General features: G+C 39.0%; 1 protein-coding gene across 3 annotated transcripts; it reads left to right on the plus strand.

Annotated features, from left to right (window-relative positions):
- The first annotated feature begins 779 nt into the window (after positions 1–779).
- On the plus strand, positions 780–21,268 carry LOC117240042. 3 transcript variants are annotated; one of them, XM_033505897.1, is made up of 6 exons: positions 780–1,036; positions 15,906–16,149; positions 16,231–16,373; positions 17,376–17,932; positions 18,063–19,907; positions 20,154–21,268. In XM_033505897.1, the coding sequence occupies exons 2-6, from the start codon at positions 15,915–15,917 to the stop codon at positions 20,215–20,217; spliced, it is 2,844 nt and encodes a 947-aa protein (XP_033361788.1). In that variant the 5' UTR covers positions 780–1,036; positions 15,906–15,914; the 3' UTR covers positions 20,218–21,268. The 3 variants fall into 3 exon arrangements, with proteins under 3 accessions (XP_033361788.1, XP_033361785.1, XP_033361787.1); XM_033505894.1 differs by lacking the exon at positions 780–1,036 and adding an exon at positions 12,394–12,568; XM_033505896.1 differs by lacking the exon at positions 780–1,036 and adding an exon at positions 12,394–12,568 and having other exon boundaries at positions 18,069–19,907.
- The last annotated feature ends 425 nt before the right edge of the window (positions 21,269–21,693 follow it).

The following is a 21,693-nucleotide window of genomic DNA, read 5'->3' on the forward strand; positions in this document are numbered from 1 at the left end:
TGCCTTAGAACCTGGTTGAATCGAGTTTGTTACACGGACTGAAATATAATCTACTTCGCGTGTATTGTCCACCGTGTAATCCTTTTTGTTCTGTCGAAGCTTCCTTTCAATACTACCTACTCGTGAAATGTTGACCGAATCGATGATTCGTGTTACTCGACGATCTCGAGTATCTTGTGAACTCTTGGGTTGAAAATGGGCGTAAAATTTTGTTTATATGTTGCGAAACTGTAGCTCGTACATTGTCCAAGAAACTCTCCACACGAAGGAGAAATCATAATAATAACAGATTCCAAACTGCTTTCAATACTTTCCCCAAGTAATTATAGTGATATGGCTGTTATCATTCGTACCGAAAGCGACAACCTATTTGTTCCATTGTGCTGTTTATAGCAGAAGATATTTAAAGTAGAAATAATTACAACTGAAATTAAACCTTTGTCATACCCTAATTATAGGTAAGATCTCTGCAATAACTGCGAATCACTAAGAAGTCCACCCGAGAGTGAAAGAAGATAACAGTGTTTGATAAGATCGAAACGATTCTAGCGCGAAAAAGGAAAAAGAAAAAGAAAAACGGGCAGTCGATGGAGAGTGCGAATGATTTACATACACTTTACACCACCCCTGTTTTCGTCGAGTAAAACGCTATTCGCAAATACCTACTACGGACTACGGACCTTCTCAATTCCATCTCTTTACACTCCCCACTCCAGAGCCCACGTGCATCGTTGCGTAGGCAACCCTGGCGTTTCTCGGTGCTGTCGCTCCACTCGCCAGTTTCGACAGAGTCGTGCCGGTGATCGCTTCTATCGACTGATTCGTCAATTCGATACATCAGAAATACGTAGTTCGATATCGCGTGAATCGGCGTCGAAAATACCAATCTTCGATCGAGTTCGGATCTCGAAAGTTTCCTTACTTTTTTGTGAAGTTAACAAAGTTTATTTAATCAGTGCTTTACGATATACTCGTGATTCTTGGTTTCGTGTCTTCTTATTATGCATTTCATTTGAGGAGCGTCTTCTAGTCAGAGGTGAGTTTCTCTTATATTTTCTCATACCTTTCCTAGGATTTTTCGTAAATCGTTTAATTCTGATAATTAAGTTTCATTTCAGAAACGTTTGATATTGAACGAAGATTGACATTTGTCGACGGGTTATTTATTTTCTCATTTGTGCGTTATTATAGGATACAGCGTCGATGTATTGGTCTGTTGTAAGATATAATTAGAGAAACGTTTCTTTCTTATTTTTCTTATGTGCTTGTCGGAACTTTTGACTTGGAATTTGTTCGAAGTGCTACTTTGTTGCGGCAACGCTATGTTTTGGGCCATTTACAAACGACTTGGCTCGTGTTCAGAGCAGTTTGTATCGATGTTTACACGAACAGTTCTAAAGTTCGACATTAATTAATGTCTGCCTGGAATTTTTCCCCTCTCGTCCTGTTCGAATATCTCACGTTAAATTAAGAAACTTTTATCTTTGTGGTTAATAGTATCATAAAGTTCTTGTTTCTGTGTGCGAAGAGAGATCTTTTACAGAGACGCGTTCTAAATATGGATTCTTGTTTAAAGATTTATATAGCAGATTTTCAAGAAGTAATATCCCTAGTTTCGTTCTGTGTTTCGCTTCTAAGAGGAGTTTCGCCTAGTAACCGAAGTTCCTTTGTCAATTCACGACCAATTAACAAAGCACTGGCGAAATGTCTCGCGATTCTCTTTATCTTTGATACTTTCGACGTTACCAAATTTGTTGTTCTTGGAACATATAATAGATATATCGCTGTACAAAAACGCGTCATTTTAATCCAAGAACGATTTCCTTTTATTGGAATTTCAGTTTCGACTAGAAATAGGAATTCTTCGCTTTGCGAATTGTTTACATGGAACTGAATGTCGAGAGACGGTTGGCCTTGAAGACTACAAAATAAAATTTCGAGTTTATTAGCTGATTTACCGCGTATAATTAGCAGGTTAGGTCCCTATAAATCGAATAGACAAGTTGAACCTGCATTCTAAGAAAGTGTAGCAACGGTGATCTCTAACTGTTCTTCTGCAAAAAAATACAAATGCGTTTCTGCGTTTCATTGATAAGTGTTTAAGGGTCGTTGATTTAATTTAATCTAATTTAATTTAATTTAATTTAATTTAATTTAATACATTTAACATATCCGTGTTAATTATAATCACAGTAACCGACGATAAATCATAGGCGAATTCTTTTCCGTGAAACGAATTCATGGATTCGCGAAATTGGAAACGAACTTGAATTATTTGTCACTCTTCATGAAAGGTATTCTTATAAACTATCTCGCTGATAATGCTAGTAGCCACTATTTAATCATTTGCAAATCTTTTTACTAGAGAATTGAAATGTAATCTAATTTCGGAACGATAAATTTTCGAATAGTTAATTTAAACATTTTAGTAACTAAAGCGATTGAAAAATTTGACGTTAACATTTTCTGTTTTATTTTTTTTTTAATATTACATGTAGCTAATTCCAAGCAATGAAAATTAATCTTTGAAAACAGAATCATTTGAATATACATAGATTATTATTACGACGAAAGAAAGATTAGAGAATTTTTACGTAATTCTACTATTTTAAAACAGGTATAGCGACTATTGTATATACATATACAAAACTATTTTGCCAAAACAAGAGCAAAACAGTAGAATTGTACTTAAAGCATAATACTGTTGACGCTATATACATTGGTTACACATGGTTTGGTAAATATTTTTCAACGTTGCACTGAGCAACCGTTGTAATCACATTGTGTTCCAAAGCACGATGCTACTTGAATCGATAGAATCACTTACAGAATCTGTTTACCTTGAGGTCGCGCATTTCGCAAAAAATATTTTGCTTCGATATTTATATAGCCTAAACAGATTTTCCGAAGAAAAAAATATTTCTTTCTAACAGGTACGATAAAAACAGGCGATATAAAGTATATCAATAGATTATGATATTATGTAATACCATTGTCGTCTTACACAATGAAAAACAGGGATTTTTGTATACCGGTCGAAAGTGACGTTCTTGATTTTTTGGAACGATAGATTATCGTCTAGATCGATTGGATTCAAATGTTAAGCCGGTAAGTCGCTTGCAGCTTATGCGATGAACAATGAACGGCAATTTGTATGAAGAAAAATGATGAATGAGCGTATAATGGACGGTCTTACAGTTAGACGTAGGGACAGGGAGATTGTTTCTTATGTTGGAAGCGCAAGACGACATTACGTTGGAGAAAATTGTATTGTACGACTGCTGATCCTTATTGTTAGGTTGCCAACTCGGATATCAAACGATAGACGTTCCCTTTGTATGGGCGTTAATGACGATCGCGACCCCTTGTTTCATCCAGTCTTCTTACAATTAAACCCAGCTCAGCGAGTAGCAATCGCGTTCTCCTTTCCATATCTGATTTTTATTGCTCCATGCTTTCAGCTGCTTGTCATATTTATCCTGTTTAGTATGCTCTGTGTTAACGAGCTTCGACCGGATCGAGGAATAATTTTCCCGATGTTAAAGGTTGGGATCTTATAGTCGGTTGAATCATAATTTATGACGATCCAGTAACTTTCCTAAACTATTTTTCAAATGACATGTCTCGAATGTAAAGATTAGTATATTCTTTCCTGGAATGTTTCTAAACATAAACGTATCTATTTCGGGTCTCTGGAGGCCCGAAAGACCGAAGAGATAATTACTGACGCTGGCTCGCTATGCATATCGCAAAGGCGATTTGGGTGTCCCTTGAAACAAAGCGAGGATCAATGTCGGCCGTATTGATGCAGGTTATTCTATATCGGCGTCAAAGGGGAGAAAGAACGAACGGTGATTTCGCCAGGCAACCTGAACTCACCTGGGTAGATTTGTCGATCGATGACGTCATCCTCGACGACTCGACGAAACAGCCACTCCTGTATGTACCTACCTGCGGCCGTATACGCGTGTTCAATGCTTGTGAATAAAAAAGGATGAAGCGGACGGTAAAGAAGAGGCACGGCGAAGCTAGCCAATCGGGCAACGAACTCTCTGCTAGCTGATACACCTCTTTCTCTTCATCCTTTCTCACTCTTGTTCTCTCTACAGCCTTGTCTCTTTCTCTTTGTCCTGCTTTCGCTTCGTCGTGACTCCTTCTCGATTCCGCGACTGTTCGCTTCACTCGTTCTTCCTCTCTTTCCATTTCGTCTCGACTCCCTTCTTCGACCTTCTTTGTCCCGATCTAATCTCGTGATCTCCATCTGACCTTCCTCTGGCGGAACCATGAACGTGTGTCATCCGGGCCCTAGATAACAGGGAGCAAATGAGAAGTTATCGCAGGTGCTCCTAGCGTTAATAAAAGGGTAGGGCTGCCACACAGTTGATCTAGGTGTGGTCACGTTTGGTAATGGATCAGGATGGATTTATTCAGATTAAAACGGGGGAGGGGGATTCTAATTGCACGACACTCGTGAAGCGTTTATCGGAGATACTTTACGGTTTTCCAGACGGTGTTGGAAATAGATAGGTACTGTATAGTGATATCGATTAAAGTGGGGTCTGTTCGTTGATTCAAATGATAATTCAAATGATGTAGAAATCGTTATACGCGAAATTCTCGATCAAATTTTCTACATTTATAGATTTATCGGAAACGGATGCAATCCGTAACCGATAAGATGTACCGTAAACTGCCAATTAGAATATTTCTCTTGTACGAACGTGCTAACCCAGTTTTAATAATCGTACAATTGTTATTTCCACATTGTAAAGTATGAACATCTCTGACGAAAGGATTAACGTTATGATACATTAAGTTACGCTCATCAAAAGCTGAAAGATGCGTTAGAAAGTCGCAGAAATTATGAATAACGTTTAGCAGTTAGACAATATCGGACGAAATTAAGCAGAATAAAGAGAGTTGTAATTATGCGAAGCATCATGCGAGATGCATTTCAAAAATATTTGAGAAACCAGGACCTCCTTTAAGTTTCTTCAGATGCTGTAATACATGTTCTTTATCCGTTGAATCTCGGTCGTGTTTCTCGTATAATTAACGAGTAAACTGATTGTGCAGTTCTATGAACGTTATAATGCGGGCCAGCATTCTAATTATGCGGCTTTTGCAAGTAAACACTGGTGATTTTGTTTCTCCAGCGTGGGCATTATCGTTGTTACGTCGTTACTTTCTGCCCATGCGATTCGCTATACTGCCGTTATTAGTCTCAGACGTTATTTTACGTGAATATTTGGAAAAATTGGAGAGTGATGCATTTTCGTTGTCCGCTGCGTGTTTGTCCTTACAGTACTATTATTTTTTCATATTTCTTCGGGTATTTGTATTTTCATTGTCGTTCTCAAGTCCCGTGAGACGGAAATTTAAATACTCCTTTAAAAAAAAAAACTTGTCAAATTGTCAAAAAAAATTAATCTTTAAGTGAATCGATAATTGAAGCCTACAACGTGTATCCCTCGAGTCGTGGCAACGGCAAACGAAAACGAGAATAAACGCTAAACTCCTTGAAAAAGGCTTCTTGAAACGCGCGATTTTTTACGATTCTTTACGAGTTTAAGCAGATTTTCCGATAATACTACCGAAACATTACAATACAAAAACCATGTGAACCAAGTGTTGGATTATTTTATCGACTAACTGGCAGAATATAAATTATATTTTTATCATACCACACTTTTCATTATACTTGAGAATTCTTGATTGACAAATTTCTAGTCATACAGCGTTCTAAACGCCCTACATCGAGCTATGCTAATAATAGGTAATAATCGCTGTTCAAATTTGAGGTATCACGATCCATCTAGCGAAATTAGTGGCGCATATCGTACGATTCATCGTAAATTCCACGACGAGAGCAGAATTACGATAACCATTCGATCTAATGGATCGATCTATTAAAGAAGTACCACCGTGCCATTTTACATGAAAGCAACGTACCTGAACGGTACGCTGATCGTTTCTCTCCGCCAGCATATTTAATGTGTTTTCTTAATTACACATACACAAAGCGATCATTAGCGCGAAACGGTATAATTATGGGACGACCCTAGGCTAAACTTTATTCCGTAAAGATAGGTAATTGAGTCTATAGCACGTGTCATGCTTATGAGTTGCTTCTCTGCAAATAAATTTATCCGTACGCGTATTGTAACTTTCCTTTCGCAGCCACTTGCCACGGTCTGAATAAACGTTACGAGAAGATACATTGCGCGAGAATTAAGTGAATTAAAATCGTAGAACGTACGTAGCATTGTTACGTAATAATTGAATTTGTTGTTTAATGATAGTGTAACGATATAATGACGATATTAACGTACGTTATACCGGTACAAACGCGTTCGCAGTATTTGCACTTGTTACGTTAATACGTAATAGCTCGTTTGGTTAATTGCGTAAATACGTTATTCCTTTAGGGAGATTTACAGTGCATAGTTAGCAGTTGAGAACTCGCTTCGTTAAAAGCTGAGCACAATGGCACAATGGAAGCTAGGTTAATGATTTCACGTAGGATGTAATTAGTGCGTGGTACTATTGTGACGATGCGTAAATGTAAGGTGGCTGGGCTTCCGTCGTTTATTAAAAATTCTAATCGTGATCAATGGATAGAATTAAATGCCAGAGGCAACCATTTTCTTTGTAAATGCATATATCACTGGCGGATGCATTATCTTGCCGTTTGATATTTCTTATCGGAATAAGATCTCGACGAAAACGTGACCAGACAAGAGAGAGAAAGAGGTAGGGGGTGGGGAGAGAGGGGAGTCTATCGTAGCAGTAATGGTTTAAGTGTAAAAACGGTAACTACGAGGCAAATTCTGACGATGAGTCACCAAAGTTTTATGGAAACACGAGTACAACGTGCCTGACCGAGTAATAGAATTATTTCCATGGACGATCGACACAATTGCAAAAAAGCTGGAAGCTCTTGAAAAAGGTCTTTAGCCAAGGGCCACCTGACCTCGTATATACCTGCCCCTATGGGAACCTGTCCTTTGGAAGCCCATGGTTAGGGTTTCTAGTGTGTTATGGAACAGATGTCGATTATTCTCCCTCTTTGTCGTTCTTGTGTACACCTCGCGTACGTTGCCTACGATTCTCCCACGCTGAACGTATTGTCTCATCCGTTTTCCCTTTCTTCCTTTTCTTTCTTCTTTTCATTATGTTCTTTCTCCATCGAGCGTTTGCATCGAATCCATTCAGCGTGTATGCTGCCGTTAGGTTGGATTTTCAACGAACTGCTTTCAGAATCGTCTGTGCGATGATTGACAATTGTTGTCAGGTTATCGGGCAATAATGTAAATTCGTGTAACGATAACTGGCGTTTAATTGTCACGTGTAATGGTACCGCCATGTACGATTTCTAATCCCTGTCTCGATAAAATTGACATTTTTTATTTTACGAGATTGAATTTACTTTATTCGTATTTTAAATCATGGAATTTTTATTGTTTTTCCATCTTTCTCTCTTCGTTCTATTACTCAACGCTTCTACGATATGTTTCTCGCAAATTCAATCATCGATTAATTCGAAGACCTACATAATTCGCAGTTCCGATCTGTTCCTGGCGAGGACTTCCGGTTTCGTTGAGGCTCAAGACGAGCTCGTACAACCCGGCACCACCAACATACTCAACAATGAATCGCCAGGTAACGATCTTGCCGCTACGTAATATTTTACATGCATACCTACAAGTTCACACCAGCCGCGTTAATTCTCGTAAGCCGAGCACGTCTCATCTACAATTTCCGCGATTCTCCCACGTTGGAACAAACATTGTTCGTTTTTCGAGTTCTCGGGACAAGGCGAACGCGAAACAACCACATCCTGGTTCGTGAGTTTACATAAATCCATCGCGTTTCGCTTATCCTGAAAACTCTTAGATCTCTGATCTCTCTTCTCTTTTTCGCTTTTGCACTTTCCCTCTTTTTCTCTAGACTTTGTATTCGATATTTCGGTCCAACCCGCTCTCCTCTTGGACGTGTTCGTACACAACGAAAGGAAATACCAGCCGGTTCTTCCACATAAAAACATTCATCCCGTTATCAGAGAATTCGAGTAGAGGACAAGGAGACAAATTTTTATTGCGGTAAACGCGCCGCTAGTTATCTCGACTTGTTCCAATGGTCGATGGTAGCGCTCTGTCCGTCTTGCTACTGCCATGTTCCTCCATTCCTGCCCAATACCTCTTTTTCGTTTAAAATTTGTATGGACTTTGCAAATAAACATACTATAGAAATGGTGTACTGTCCATTCGGTGTCTGAATCTTTGCCCTGTTCTTTCGTACGGCAACCAGTGAAAACATGATTTCATGTTCAAGATTTGTACCAGTTGTATGACAGGAGTTTTATAAGAAATCGAGCAATCAAGTAAGATGTGTTCTGATACGGACGTGATATATGTACATCGTTTTTCGTATGTTTTTCGTATGGTCAGGGATGGAAACTTATTAACTTTATGGAGTCGAATCTTGTATATGAAATAATTTGCAGATAAGATTGGTCTTATTAGAGATTGTTTATTAATAGTTAAGTCGTCAAGCTATAAACATTTGGAAAAAATATTTTAACTAGCTCCATTTTCTATCGAATTTACCTTCTCGATTAATACTACCGTCTCATGGAAATACTCGATCTTTTTCCTCGTATCCTCCGTAAATATCTCGACGAGATAACCGTCGCAGTAAGTTAAAAGTTAAACGCAAGGACAGCCTGTGTCTTCTAGATCATGACACGATTCTCATCGGGGCGAATGATCGCATTAGATTTGGTTCGTTTAAGACGGAATGTAGGCCTGTTGATGAAAATTCCCAGCGATCGAGAATGCTGGCTTGTTTGGTACACATTTACGTTGCTTTAAAAAAAGGACACCACGTCGCGTCGCGTTCCTGGAACACGTTTGCCAGCGTTCATTCAACGCCTCGTACTTCGCTTGGAATGGGCTGAAGTAAAAAGTTGTAATTATCACTGACTACTCTGAACGATTGCACAAACATTCTGTTGCCATCGTGCTGGCTACTAACGAGGTACGTCCACCGGGTGTTCGATTTCTGTGAAACTTGGCATGCCTGTGAAATAAGAGGAATATAAGAAACGCGTACTTATACGAGTTCTTCTTCAGCAACTACTGCGATTGAATACAGGAGAAGTGGAATATGTAGTAGTTTGAAGACTTGTATTACTATCATTGCTTAAAATTTATCGAAGATAGCGTTGCTTGGATTGGCTGGTATGCAGAAATATGCACTGTATATGGAAAGTGAGGTTGAATATCTTGGAATATTTCCGATATCTAGGAATTTCTAAGCGAGATTCTCTGTATGGAAGTGATCGAAGAAACTATAATGTCAAAGCGATTCGAAATAAAAATATCTTATTTTTAACCACGGAAGATGTTTGTTAAACCTTTATTATTTCAATTTTATCATATTTCATATTCGGTTAACTCTATCGATTGTATCGATCTAAAAACATCCTGCGATAACCCATATTTATCGAGCCTTAGATCCTCGTGAATATTCCAATCCGACATTCCAAAACATTTTCGTCCGCCGATTAAATTAAAAACGAAGAACGTAGTCCCCAATCTGGTACGATTCTTGGATCGGCAAATCCGCTTTCTACGCGAGTCGATTCGCTGTGGGCTATGGCAGTTCTTTCGAAAAAAAGACCAGTCGAGGACAAGCGGTCGATGTTCGAAATCATGAATCTGTGTCAGACGACGAGTGTGTTCGAGGACGCCCGAAATCTCATAGTTTTACTTTCTACGGTCCAAGTAAACGAAAAAATAGTGCACAAACAAAAGATTAAAACCAAGAAAGGAAGACGACGACGACCGAAATACCGTGGCACCGATTTCGTTCGGCTGGTTGTCTCATGGATAACGACGAATCATCGAATCGAATATCGATTTATCCTTTAGCTTATACATGGTGGATACAGTAACCGTGTGTTAACATCGGATGGTATATCGAGTAATAAAATGGAACCGGTTCTTCGAATTCGCAAAAGGAAAGATGTGTTTTCTGGACTCGTCATCGTCCACGCAGAGATGCTCATTTTTGCGGCAAATATAGAAGAGAAGATCGCTGAATTATGCTTATGTTAAAATTACAAAGAATTAGAAATTAAACTAGGATTATGTTATGAATTATGAATTATATATCGCACAGCGAGAAACGTTATATATCACGTCGAAAAAATGAATTTTGGTAAATAATATTGAAGTTTACGAGAGTTGTTAACGAATTGAAGCTGTATGGGGAAAGTGATGGGGGAAAAAGAGTATCGAGTGAAAGTTGCCGGGTTAAAAGTGTTGAAACGTTGCTCCCTAATGACGCGAAACATAATTTTTGGAAACTTTTACTTGGCTAAAGTTTACTTGAAAGCTTAGTACTTCGACTTGGAATAATTTCCTCGAGTCCTATTGCAAACGGTGATTACATTTTAAAACAAAATAGACAATGGGCTCTAACGAAGGACGGCAGTCGTATTTTAAACCAAGTTATGCACGTTCATCATCAATTGCAGCGACCATTCATATTCTCACGTATTGCAAGCTGTGAAAGTTAATCAAATGACGGAGCTATTTTCGTCTTACCTTCGGTAAATAATGATTTACATACTTTCAATTTCTTTCATACTGTGATACCTGACGATAAAAAATTGTTGAAATCTTAAATTCAGATAACGATCGACCAAACCTTAAATTTGCTCTTGCCTCTCTCTGATAAAAAAGAAGACATTATTGAAGTTATTCGATATTTCCAAAGTTTCATTTATTACGTGGAAAGTACAATAATACATAGTCTGTAAAATAGAATAGTTGTCAACGCTAAGAAACGAATCAGTGGCTGGCTAGTAATGGGACATCTTAGGACTGGGCTGTACGTTTCGCGAATAAACGACTATCGCGATCTTCTCGCGCGATTTTTTCTCTGGGCGCCTGTCGAAGATCAGAGACCCAATCACCCACATTTTATGCTCAACTTACTTTCGCTGGTTTTAATAGCGCAGCTCCACAGCAGCATGCAAATGCATACAGCAATACGCACGCTGCTTTTAACCTCTTGCACCTCCGTTTGTAGCCAAAGGATGCAAGGCTAACCACGTATCCGAGCGGATGTAACGCGTAAAAATATTGCCCCTATCACACCGCTCGATGAGTTTTCGTGTTTGACCCCTGCTTCAGCCATGATGTACCAATGACTTCCCTCGGCGAACACAAATTTATGGACGAACTTGAGAAAAATTCTATTTATTTGCGCGTACATCTTTAATTTTATAACGTCGCTGTATCGTTATTACGTTCTTAGTTACAAAAATTCCTTATCAAATTACGATGTTTCATGAATTTTCCCAAAGATATGCTTACGATGTTACTCGTTCTCGTTTCAAACACGCAATTCGATTAAAACCGATATTTGAGTAATTCGCTATAAAGTAGAGAACTAAATCGTAATCGTTAATTTTACCGGATCGTCTCAACGTCTCGTTAGTTAATAACTATCTGGAGACTCGGGCTGGAACATGGAACTTGTGCAACCGTGCCATACGTCGTATTTCATATTTTACAGCGTATAGCTAGCCTGTGCAGACACACGCGGCCATAGTGTTCTACTCCAGGCAGATTTTTCGCACGGGCTGCCAGCGTGTACGTACGCACGCGGCTGCTTCGAAGGCATGTCCAAAGCACGTTTAAACGTCGACTGGAATAAAGTCCGGTATGCACCCGGCTGTAACTGTAATGCATCTCGCGTCACCTATGATCTCGCACCGTTATGTTACCTTGAAATAGGTGAGTAGCCAGTTGGTGGCTGTGGCTCGGCCCGTAAACCCGACCTGCAAATTCGAACCGCAAACTTCGCTCACTGTTTGATAAACGACAGATATTCGTTCTTGAAAGCGGACCGATGCTTACATATACGTTCCGTGGGAAGCGGAAAAAAGCTAGAACAGGCGGAAAAAACGAGAGCGTGGAAGAGAGACGAACGCGCGACGGGAAGCTGGCTCGACAGGAAGCGGCCGTTTCCGGTGTTCGGGACGACATCCTGATGATGAATCTATTTCCGAAGGAGAAACAGGCGGGGGCGAGGCTCGTGGCTGACTGGTGGGGGTGTGGAATCGAGTTTTCGGTGCACGATCGTATGAATGAAAAGTCGAGTCGAAGAGGAAACCAATCAGCTGGTACATCGTGTCTGGTTTCGTTCTACCTCGCTGGCTTTTCTCAAAACGGCGCGTGGGTGCCGTTTTTCTTTCTTTGTAACTCGACGAGTTTTAATCGGTGGCTCTAGCCAGTCGCGTTACGCGTTGCTGTGTTTTCATGAAATCGCGACGATCGAACTGGTTTATGAGAACGATCGCGTTGTTCGTCGTTAGTTCGATACGCTCTGTTGTGATTCTCCGCGAAAAGTTGCACAGAGGATGGGTCGGTATTTTGGTTTCGGACGCTGTAGCGCGAGAGAAAGCTGGAGAGAAGGGAGAAGGATGGAGAAACGTGGAAGAAGCTTCGACGTCGCTCGTAGGATTTGGGCAAAGGGACGGATTAAAACGAAGGTGATATCTCTTGATTTGTCTAGTTGTGATGGTGTGGATTAGAAAGACGTTTGTGATGCTTTTGACGTGTTACACCTAGGGAGGACTCGAACTGCTAGGAATTGTTATTTCATATAGACGTTTACGTTTATATCGTGGCATTTTTAGTGTGATCATTAAAAGTTGCGCTAAATATATGAGCTATGTACATATAACTACAAGCATTATCTGAATTTTTTGTGAAAATCAAGATTCGTGTTGAAACGCCCGTATCGAATGGACTGGTAGATTTGCCGCGATCAAAGGCCTCGGTATTCTATGTTTTATATTATAAGTATAATGTTCGTTTCAAAAAAGGCTATTAGACGCCTTAATTCGACTCGAGGAAGCGCAAGAAGATTTATAACTCGCGGGCAAAAAATGGTAATTACCTTTGCAATCTGAAACGTCTGTCTCGACCGTAAGGTAATGATATGTTTGAAAAGCGATATATAACTCGAATATAGTCTGGCGAAAGTCGAGAGAAATTTTATTAATACTTGTTGATATTGTTTATCGTTCGATTAAAAAATGCGCTAATCTCGTCCGTATCGTGGCTCCGAGCACTCGTACTCGCGGAGAAAGCTCGATTTAATTTTTAATTTTGTAACATAGGCATGGAAAGTTACAGAACACCCTGAGGTATAAATTAACTAGGCGTAACGTCAAGTAGAAATGCGCGGTACTCGTTGGAATTATCAGCAGTTGGGACATGAACTGAACCAGACTGACTGTAAATAACCGGTAATGATAACGTAAAAAGACTTCATTACGTTTTCACTAGCAGTTGATGTAGCAGTGGTTGATATGAAAATGATAAATTCTCACTTTAAGAAAAGGTAACGCGTAATATTCGAACAGGTACAGATCTGATTTGGTTTGAAACTATAATTGGTCGACTCTATTTGACGCGAATCGTTGAACGACTTCGTTAACAGTCGTAATTGCGACCGGATGCGTGCAACGTCTCGAACGCGGCGCGTGCGTGTGCGCTTCGTCTAGGAAAAATGCGCGCCACTTCGTCGCGACATGTGCTCTATGTGATATACACTTATACGGCCGGCCGGGACACGTGGGCAACGCTACATGCGCTTTTTTCCCTGTCTCCACACCCTGTTCCCTCTTCTCCAATCCTAGAACATTGTGCCGGTGCTGCCTACATAACGGGTGATACTTATCGAATCAGAATAAATTGGCGAAAGAAATTGAGAAGCGTTTTGAACATTTTTCCTTGAGATTTGATCGCAAAGGATAATTTTGATTCGGAGCGTTAGAAGGGTAACGTATTTAACAATGAACACCGAGAAATCTACTTACATCGAACGCAATTCATATGGGCGATATTTTTAGACGATGTGCGAAACAAATGGAAATAGTTCACCGATCGCTTTAATGACCCATAAATTCGTAAATTGCGTTGCTTCGTACGGTGACATAAATAATACGCCTTTTTCTGTTTTATTTTTGTCGATTATTTGTTTGTTGATTTTTTGAATCAGTGAAAATTTATGTTTAATACCTTGCGCTTAATACCTCTAGCAGCCTCATAAACTACAAGAAGCTCTTTCATCTCAATGTTACTAATATACATTAACGTCGCGGTTTTCAGTGGTCGTATTAATTCTCGTCGGTTATGATTAATAGAAATAATCATGGTAAAGTATCTTCTGAGTATATCGTGGTACGTGGTTTAAATGTATATTGGTAATATTCTTAATATTCAATACTAACCTTTCACTTTGGACTAAGCGTGGGTTCTTGATTAATTGCGTATAGAATATTTCTATCGAGCCTGATATTTTGTTGAATACTCCATTTCGCATCCAGATATACAAGTTCCGATCGAATGACACGTAAAAGCCAGCACGACGCGATTCCTTGTGGAAAAAAAATACAGAATCAAACCTTTTCTTTTCTCGGCAGAATTTTTTAAAAAACCGAAATTGAAAGTTTATCAACTATGCTTGAACGTGGCTAATTCTGGACAGGGTGGGCAGTAAATAATCGACAGGAGGTTATTCTACGAATGAAAATAAATAAAATAAGAAAATGTAGAATAACATTTTTCCGTTTAGGAAAATTCATTTTCAAGGAAATCGAAATTTTATTTTCAAGAAAATAGTTTGAACATGCTTAGTTAAGAATCGGGCTAGTACACGTGTATGATAAATTTTCAATTCTCTAATTTTTTCTCGGAAGCAAAGCATCTTGTGAAAAAATCGCATTCTACATTCGACTTACTTTCATACGTAGAATGATCTCTCGACGATTTAAGTAATCGACTAGTCGAGGTGTAAGTAGTCCCGTCCAGTTTAGAATTAACCATGTTCAAGTATACTTGGTAAATCTTCAAACTCGGTTTCCTCGAAAACTAAGCCGAGGATGAAAAGTTTGATTTTATATCCTTTTTATTTTTCCACGAAGAATCGCGTCGTGCCGGCTTTTACATGTTTGTTTTTGACTGATTTTATATTTTCACTCTTTGGCCTGTATGATGATCGGATAAAAGCGAGGAAGTTATTTATCTCAGTCGTATAGGTTTAACCGGAGCCGGTTGAGGTAATTAATCGTAAAAAAGAGAAACGCGGTCGCGATCATTGGACGCGTGGTGGAATATCGAAGAAAACGGATCGAGATACGAGGAGAGATCGCGGCATGAAATGACGAAGGGCGTCGGTTATTATTAATCGTTGTTCGTAAGAGAGACATCGAGGAGGAAGTGGTGCATGAACGCGATCGTTGCTGGAACTTGAGAGAGGGCCGTGGGCAAAGCGATCGCTCGTTTTTGAGACGCTCGATATGGGTGGATGTAACTCGAAGCTGGGAACGGGTAACGTACTTTCGACCGTAGCCGTTAAGGCGTAGAAGCGTGGTAGTGATAAAGTTGGCGTGAGTAGGAGAGAGACTTGTTTTTCGTTCGCAGACCGATACCTATAGGAAACGTTGCTAAACGTTCCTGGAATGCTGGGAAAATGATCGTTCGATGATCCGAACTTTTACTAAACTTTATGCGTCTCTTTGTTCATTGTGATTCGAGTGTTGGTACAGTGTCTTCTATATTTCTTTTTAACTTCTAAATTCTAGAGTATTAATACAAATGTATTTATATTAATATTTATTAATTAGTACTTTTTATATATAATATTAATTATTTATAAAGGCACATGAAAGTTACCTTTGGTTGTTAATAACGATATATCGTTTATCGATAAAAGGGCAGCAGTTGCAAGTCATGAATATCTTACAAGAGGAAACTTATTCGGTTGCAGTCAGTCGTATCTATTCGCTTATGTAATCTCGATATCACCACTTTTTTCAGGCTATCACGATGCGTCTGTTCAAACGACAGTGTTCTGATACCAGCCCACAGCTAGTTTCGGCTACTCCATTATCTCAGGATGGAACAGCGCCTTTGACAGTGGCAGAGGAAAATCTCGGTGGAAGTAGTAAAAAACTGCACAAGGAAAACGATGGATTAGGTCGGATGTCCATGAAGGAAGACGATAGCGAATCACCGTTCTTGAAACCGTCGTCGACGGAATCTTGCGCTCCGAATCGAAAAGGTAACGACTAAATACAGTAGTAAAACCGTAGGGTACGACGTAGAATGAGAATTAACGTATCGAATCTGGTTTACGTCACAGGAATTTCGACATGGGGCAGAAAAGTAGGTCGAAGATGGGATCAGTTAAAGAGATCGGACAGCTCCGAATTGCTTTCGGTTTCAGGCCGACGGAGACGATGGAGCCCGAATCGAAAAGGCGGTGTAACAGACGAGAAAGAAAACGTAAATATGCTATCTTCGTTCGTTTAACTAAATAACTTAATAACTAAGCTGATTCAGACATTGCCACTATGGTAGGTAAGCAGCAAGGAATTTAATATATTGCAGTTTTTGAACACTGAAATTTAGTCAAGTAGCTTAGTGAAACGATCAGTTAAGCCGATCCAAATGTTTAGATTTTTTGGCCAAGTAAGCCGCAATTGGTCGCAGTCTAAATTTACATTTCTAATGCTAGGGAGTTTGGTAATTATACTGGTTTACAGGCACAAGCTGTTTTTCAAACAATCTCGGATATTTTTTTAAATCAGCTAAGTAGATCAATTTTTTTGGAAGGGTTGAAGAAAATAAGTAAAATTATTAAATTTTGGGTTTCTATCAAATATTAATAAGCAAATATATGTGCGATATTATGGCAGAATATTTTTCCATCATTATAGTATTAATTATTTGATATTAGTTGTGTATTGTTTAATTGCTAGAGTTTAGAAAGTTTAAACAATATGTTTTTAATAATGTTCCTATAGTTATATTAATAAAATCATTATAATCATATTTTCGTCTATATTCTCTTCTTTTCTCCTACTTGACCAGAAAATCTAAAAATTTGGATCTACTCGACTAAACCCTTTTATTACATTACTGGACGTGCCTTAAACGTTTAGTAGCTTACCTTCTGCTGCTGCCGCAGCGGCGGAGTGTCCATGAGGATTTCTCTACGTACAAAAAAAAAAAAAAGAAAAAAGAAGTAAGTTGCTTACTTGTTACTTACCACTTGACTGGCCATGTCTGAACCTTTTGAGTATCTTCTTTTTAACCATATATCGTATTATACATAAGCAAATTTTTATCACATAGTTGTATTGTTGTATCCTTTACATTAAAATCTTTTAAGTAGCTGGAGAAAATATGTTATGGATAAAAATTATATACAGAGTCACGTGTTTATTCGCATCTTCTTCCGATCTAATGCTAAATATCTGATTTGATGGAAATCGTGATTTCCAGGGTATCAGTGGTTCATTTGAATTACCAAAGCCAAAGAGAATTTCCAGAGTGGAGTCGTTACGAAATCTGTTCAAAAGCAGCGAGCGAGGTAGCGGCTTCTTGAACAGCGACGTGTCAGCTAAAAATGTGACGATACAAGAGGAGGATGTTACCTGCATCAGTCATTATCCGATGGAAAAGGCTTTGAGCGAGGGTGCCATAAAGAATGTCTCCTTTCGTGGGAGCTTGAACGATAGTCGATTAGATCGCGAAACGATACTTCGCGAGAAAAAGAAGCAGCTCAGTCGCAGCATCCAAAACCTCCAGGAGCAACATCGAGTTTTAGATTATATTTTGAAGAACCAGGATATGCTTAAGACTCAAGAGGGAACGACTTTCGCGAGAGAAACGTTGGAAAAAGTCAGAAGTACGAGTCCTAACCGACGAACGAGTCAGACTACGACGGATGATGGCAAGAGCAGTGTTTCCACGCAAACCGCGAGACCTTTCAATAACCATCTTAGCAATATTAAGAGGAATCTGTTCAACATTCGCGCAAGTGGCAGTGATTGTGACAGGTGAGTGGGATTACATTTAAACATACCTATTTAAGCATACTAAGAAGCTACTTTTACTTTGGTACTTGGTACGCTTAGCTGTGCAGTCTTACATTTCTCGAGACCACTTCTTTTAAGTTTCTTCTTTCAGTTTCAGAGCCGACAATCACAAATCTTACTCAGCGACTGGCCTGGAGGAGCTGATGAGCAATTTGCGATTAGGATGCGACGAAAGTGGTTACGATTCCGACAGCACGCGAGCTGGCGCCGATTCTCCAGACAGTGAAAACTCCGTTCCACCGATGTTAAAATCCCGTAGTTTCTCCATAACATCGGACGATTACCATGGCATCGATCTATCGTTACCAGTCAGCACACCGATAAAACAAGAAGTGACAACGGGAACGGAAGAAAACGAATCCAGTCCTTCTTGCCTTGATGATACCGTCATCATGAACAAAAGTTTATTAAGCAAATCGGTAACGACGAACATAACCACAGTAGCTTCAGATGGAGACAGCACGGACAGTTGCGATGAGGATACTTTCATAGGATTTACGGAATATTCTGTGAACTGTACAGTCGGACAAACAAAATCTAGCACTGTGGCATCTACGTCAGAAAGATGCGACGGTGGAACGTCGAAAGTATCTTTGAGTGGAGATTTCAAAGATAAAAGAACATCCTCGACCATACCTATGAGCAACGAATTGTCTAAGATACCGGAGAGAAAGTTGTTCGCAAATCCGGAACAAACACTGCAATTGTCGCAAGCAGTGAGGGTGCACAATTTACAAAAGTCCCAGATACCGTTAAAGTCTCGGAAGCACATCGACTACAGCGTCTTAAGTTTGTTGGATAACGCGGCATCTCCGTGCAAGGATAGTCCACCAGCGACGAAAATTTGCGCGACACTTGTCAATAGCCCCCTGCAGTACTATAGTCCAAAGAGATCGCGGTCAAACATGGGACCGGATGATCTCGAGGTTGTCCATTGTAGAAACAAAATAAAAAAATCCGAACAAATAACTAAAGTCGATCATGCAACGTCAATTCCACCAACACCAGCGAAGACCTTGGTCCGTCGAGAGCTAAAGACTATGAAATTGTTCGTGGAGAAATCTGGGAACCTTGGCATTTCCGTAGAAAGGAAAGAAGCTGTTAGACCTTTCTATGTGATTTCAAAGATGGACGTAAATGGAGTGGCAGCTAAATCGAAGCAATTTCGAATCGGTGACGAGATCGTTCGGGTTTGTGGACGTAGGCTGCGTGGGATGTCGATCCTCGAAGCTAGAAGCGCGTTAAAAACATGTTCGGGAACCGTGGAATTGCAGATAGCCAGAGAACCGGCTTTCGCTTTCGGTGAAGAGCTAGGTGACACGTGGGGCGACACTCTTGTACGCACTCGAAGCGACTCCGAGGTGTGGATGCTGAAACAAGAAAAAATGAATGAAAACATGAAAGTTGATGTTTCCGATTCCATAAATGTACGACAAGAAACCCCTTCTCAGTGTAAAATAACCGGTGCTCTGACGAAGGATGGTACGAACTTATCCGCGAGTTCTATGGAACGAACGAAAAGCGAAAGTGAAGCAATTGTGAGAAAAGAACCTGGCGAAAAGATGACTGGCATGAGAAAATTTCAGGTAGTGCGAAAGCGAGCTGTCATTCCGGTTTCCTGTTCCCGTAGGGCGACTAGTTTGTCCATGAATTTGCTGACCATCACCTTGGAAAAGGGTGCTCCGAAGAAATTAGGCTTTTCTATAGTAGGTGGATCTGATAGTAACAAAGGGTCCATGGGTATCTTTGTGAAGGATATCATGGCTGGTGGCCAGGCAGCCGAAGAAGGAACTCTGAAAATCGGAGACGAGATTTTAGCGATCAATGGAATATCGATGGACGGATTGACGCATGCGAAAGCGTTGCAAAGCTTCAAGGCTGCCAAAGCTGGGAAAATGATTCTTCACGTGGGTCGTAGAGACCCCACGCACAAACGGTTGGGTTTGAAACGATAGAGATAATTTGGATGTATATAACTCTGGGTTAGTTTCGGTGCTTTGCTTCTTTAATCAACTATCTACCGCTACTGCTTTCTACTTATGTAACAGATCTTTGTCTTTTGGCATTTTTAACTAATAACAAATATAATTCACCTTTAAATTTAGTACCGAATTTAAAATTAACTTCTCCGAACCTCTATTTTATATTTCGATATATTAACCAAAAGCTACTTATATTACAGATACATCATTCAGTCGAAGTCGTACGATTGCCTGGATAGACTAACGGAAACTGGAGACGAATAAGAAATTCGAGAAATCGATCACGGACAATCATCAAAATCACATTATATCTCATTTTTTTAAATGAAATCCATCGAAGATTGAAGTATTACTATCTTTTCTCGTTTTTGCAAGTAAAAAGACGATGTATATATTTCATGTACGATAAAGCACGTTCTTACGATTCCTCGCCATTGTAATATAGATTAGTAACTGTCACATTTCATTTTCGACGAGTTTGATATAAACAATCGATGTATTTTCTTTTAACGAAAATTTACATACCAGTGATCGATTTGTAATCAACATGGCAATTCTCTTCTCATGTATTCGTTATTCTTATGCAAATGAACTCGTTTTCTTAAGATGATTATTGTGATATTGGTTGACTATTACTAACTTTTGTTTTAGACTAACGAGATTCATTAATTTTTTTTTATTTGACAAACAATTGATTTATAAACGTTGTTTCTACTATGATAAGCCTACATAAATTATTTAAACAATCAAATTCGTTGCAATATACAGTAAGTTAAGTAGTAAAGTGAAGAGTAAGAAATGTACGCGTTGATCTTTGTTATCGGTTCGTGTCAAAATTATAATTCGGAATTATACTCGACTTTTATAAAAAAAAATTGATCCATTTAAATACGCCTTCGTTTATGATATCACAATCATAAAGATCAATGATGATTATAACTATAATTGTAACAGATCACTATACATAGTCATATCCTGTTAGATATAGTACGCTAACACTTCGGATCATGGCTGTTCAATTTATTTGTCAGTGTAGCGCGGATTTCACCTATGTTTTGTTTAAAAAACACATGTTTGTTTAATACGAGCTATACGCAAGTTCGAGTGGAGATTTATTTACTGGGATGAGTACTCATCATTTACTTACTACTCAATTATGTCGTAAGCGTAGTATTTAGTTGGTTAATAATGTTAAGCTACTGACTGACATCTAGAATGTCTACCTGAGAAAAATGCTGTGATATTCATTGTAGTCGTATTAGCTGCTATCGTACAAACTGTATTTAAAATAAATCTGGTTTTGTTGATAAATGAATGTACACAGTTAATTCGCTTTCTCCGTTCTATAATCTTTTGACTAACATCTAGCTTTAAGTGATTTCTTTATTAAGGACGTAAAATGAATAATTAATGTAGAAGCGCCGTACAATTGTCTTGATTTTTGTATTAATTGGATACAAAAGTTCTATCTTACAATGACGAAAATTCTAAGGAATTTATAAAGTTCGCATATATTGTAAGAAAGACTACATAGATACGTATAACATCACATGCGATTAAATTTTTGCACAAACCACCTACATATTACGAGCACAAAAAGAATAAACGCTTTTACAGTTACAAACGTAAAAATCTTATATAGTAAATTCTGTTCTGATCTCAACAATAATAATGCATATTTTATATTTTATATCATCTATAATTGCATTACAAATACGCTGGTATATAAAGAATAATTCT

Source organism: Bombus vosnesenskii, unplaced genomic scaffold (genome assembly GCF_011952255.1).
Source record: "Bombus vosnesenskii isolate JDL3184/JDL3185 unplaced genomic scaffold, Bvos_JDL3184-5_v1.1 scf7180000014535, whole genome shotgun sequence".
In the NCBI taxonomy this organism is placed as follows: domain Eukaryota; kingdom Metazoa; phylum Arthropoda; class Insecta; order Hymenoptera; family Apidae; genus Bombus; species Bombus vosnesenskii.

What these genes read in the sequence shown, in the direction of transcription:
- LOC117240042 (XM_033505894.1), top strand. Translation starts at nt 12,437, where the DNA reads ATGGGTCGGTATTTTGGTTTCGGACGCTGTAGCGCGAGAGAAAGCTGG. An exon ending in TAACAGACGAGAAAGAAAAC is followed by an intron (nt 16,374 to 17,375) that starts GTAAATATGCTA and finishes CGTGATTTCCAG; the next exon opens with GGTATCAGTGGTTCATTTGA. An exon ending in AGAGACCCCACGCACAAACG is followed by an intron (nt 19,908 to 20,153) that starts GTTGGGTTTGAA and finishes CTTATATTACAG; the next exon opens with ATACATCATTCAGTCGAAGT.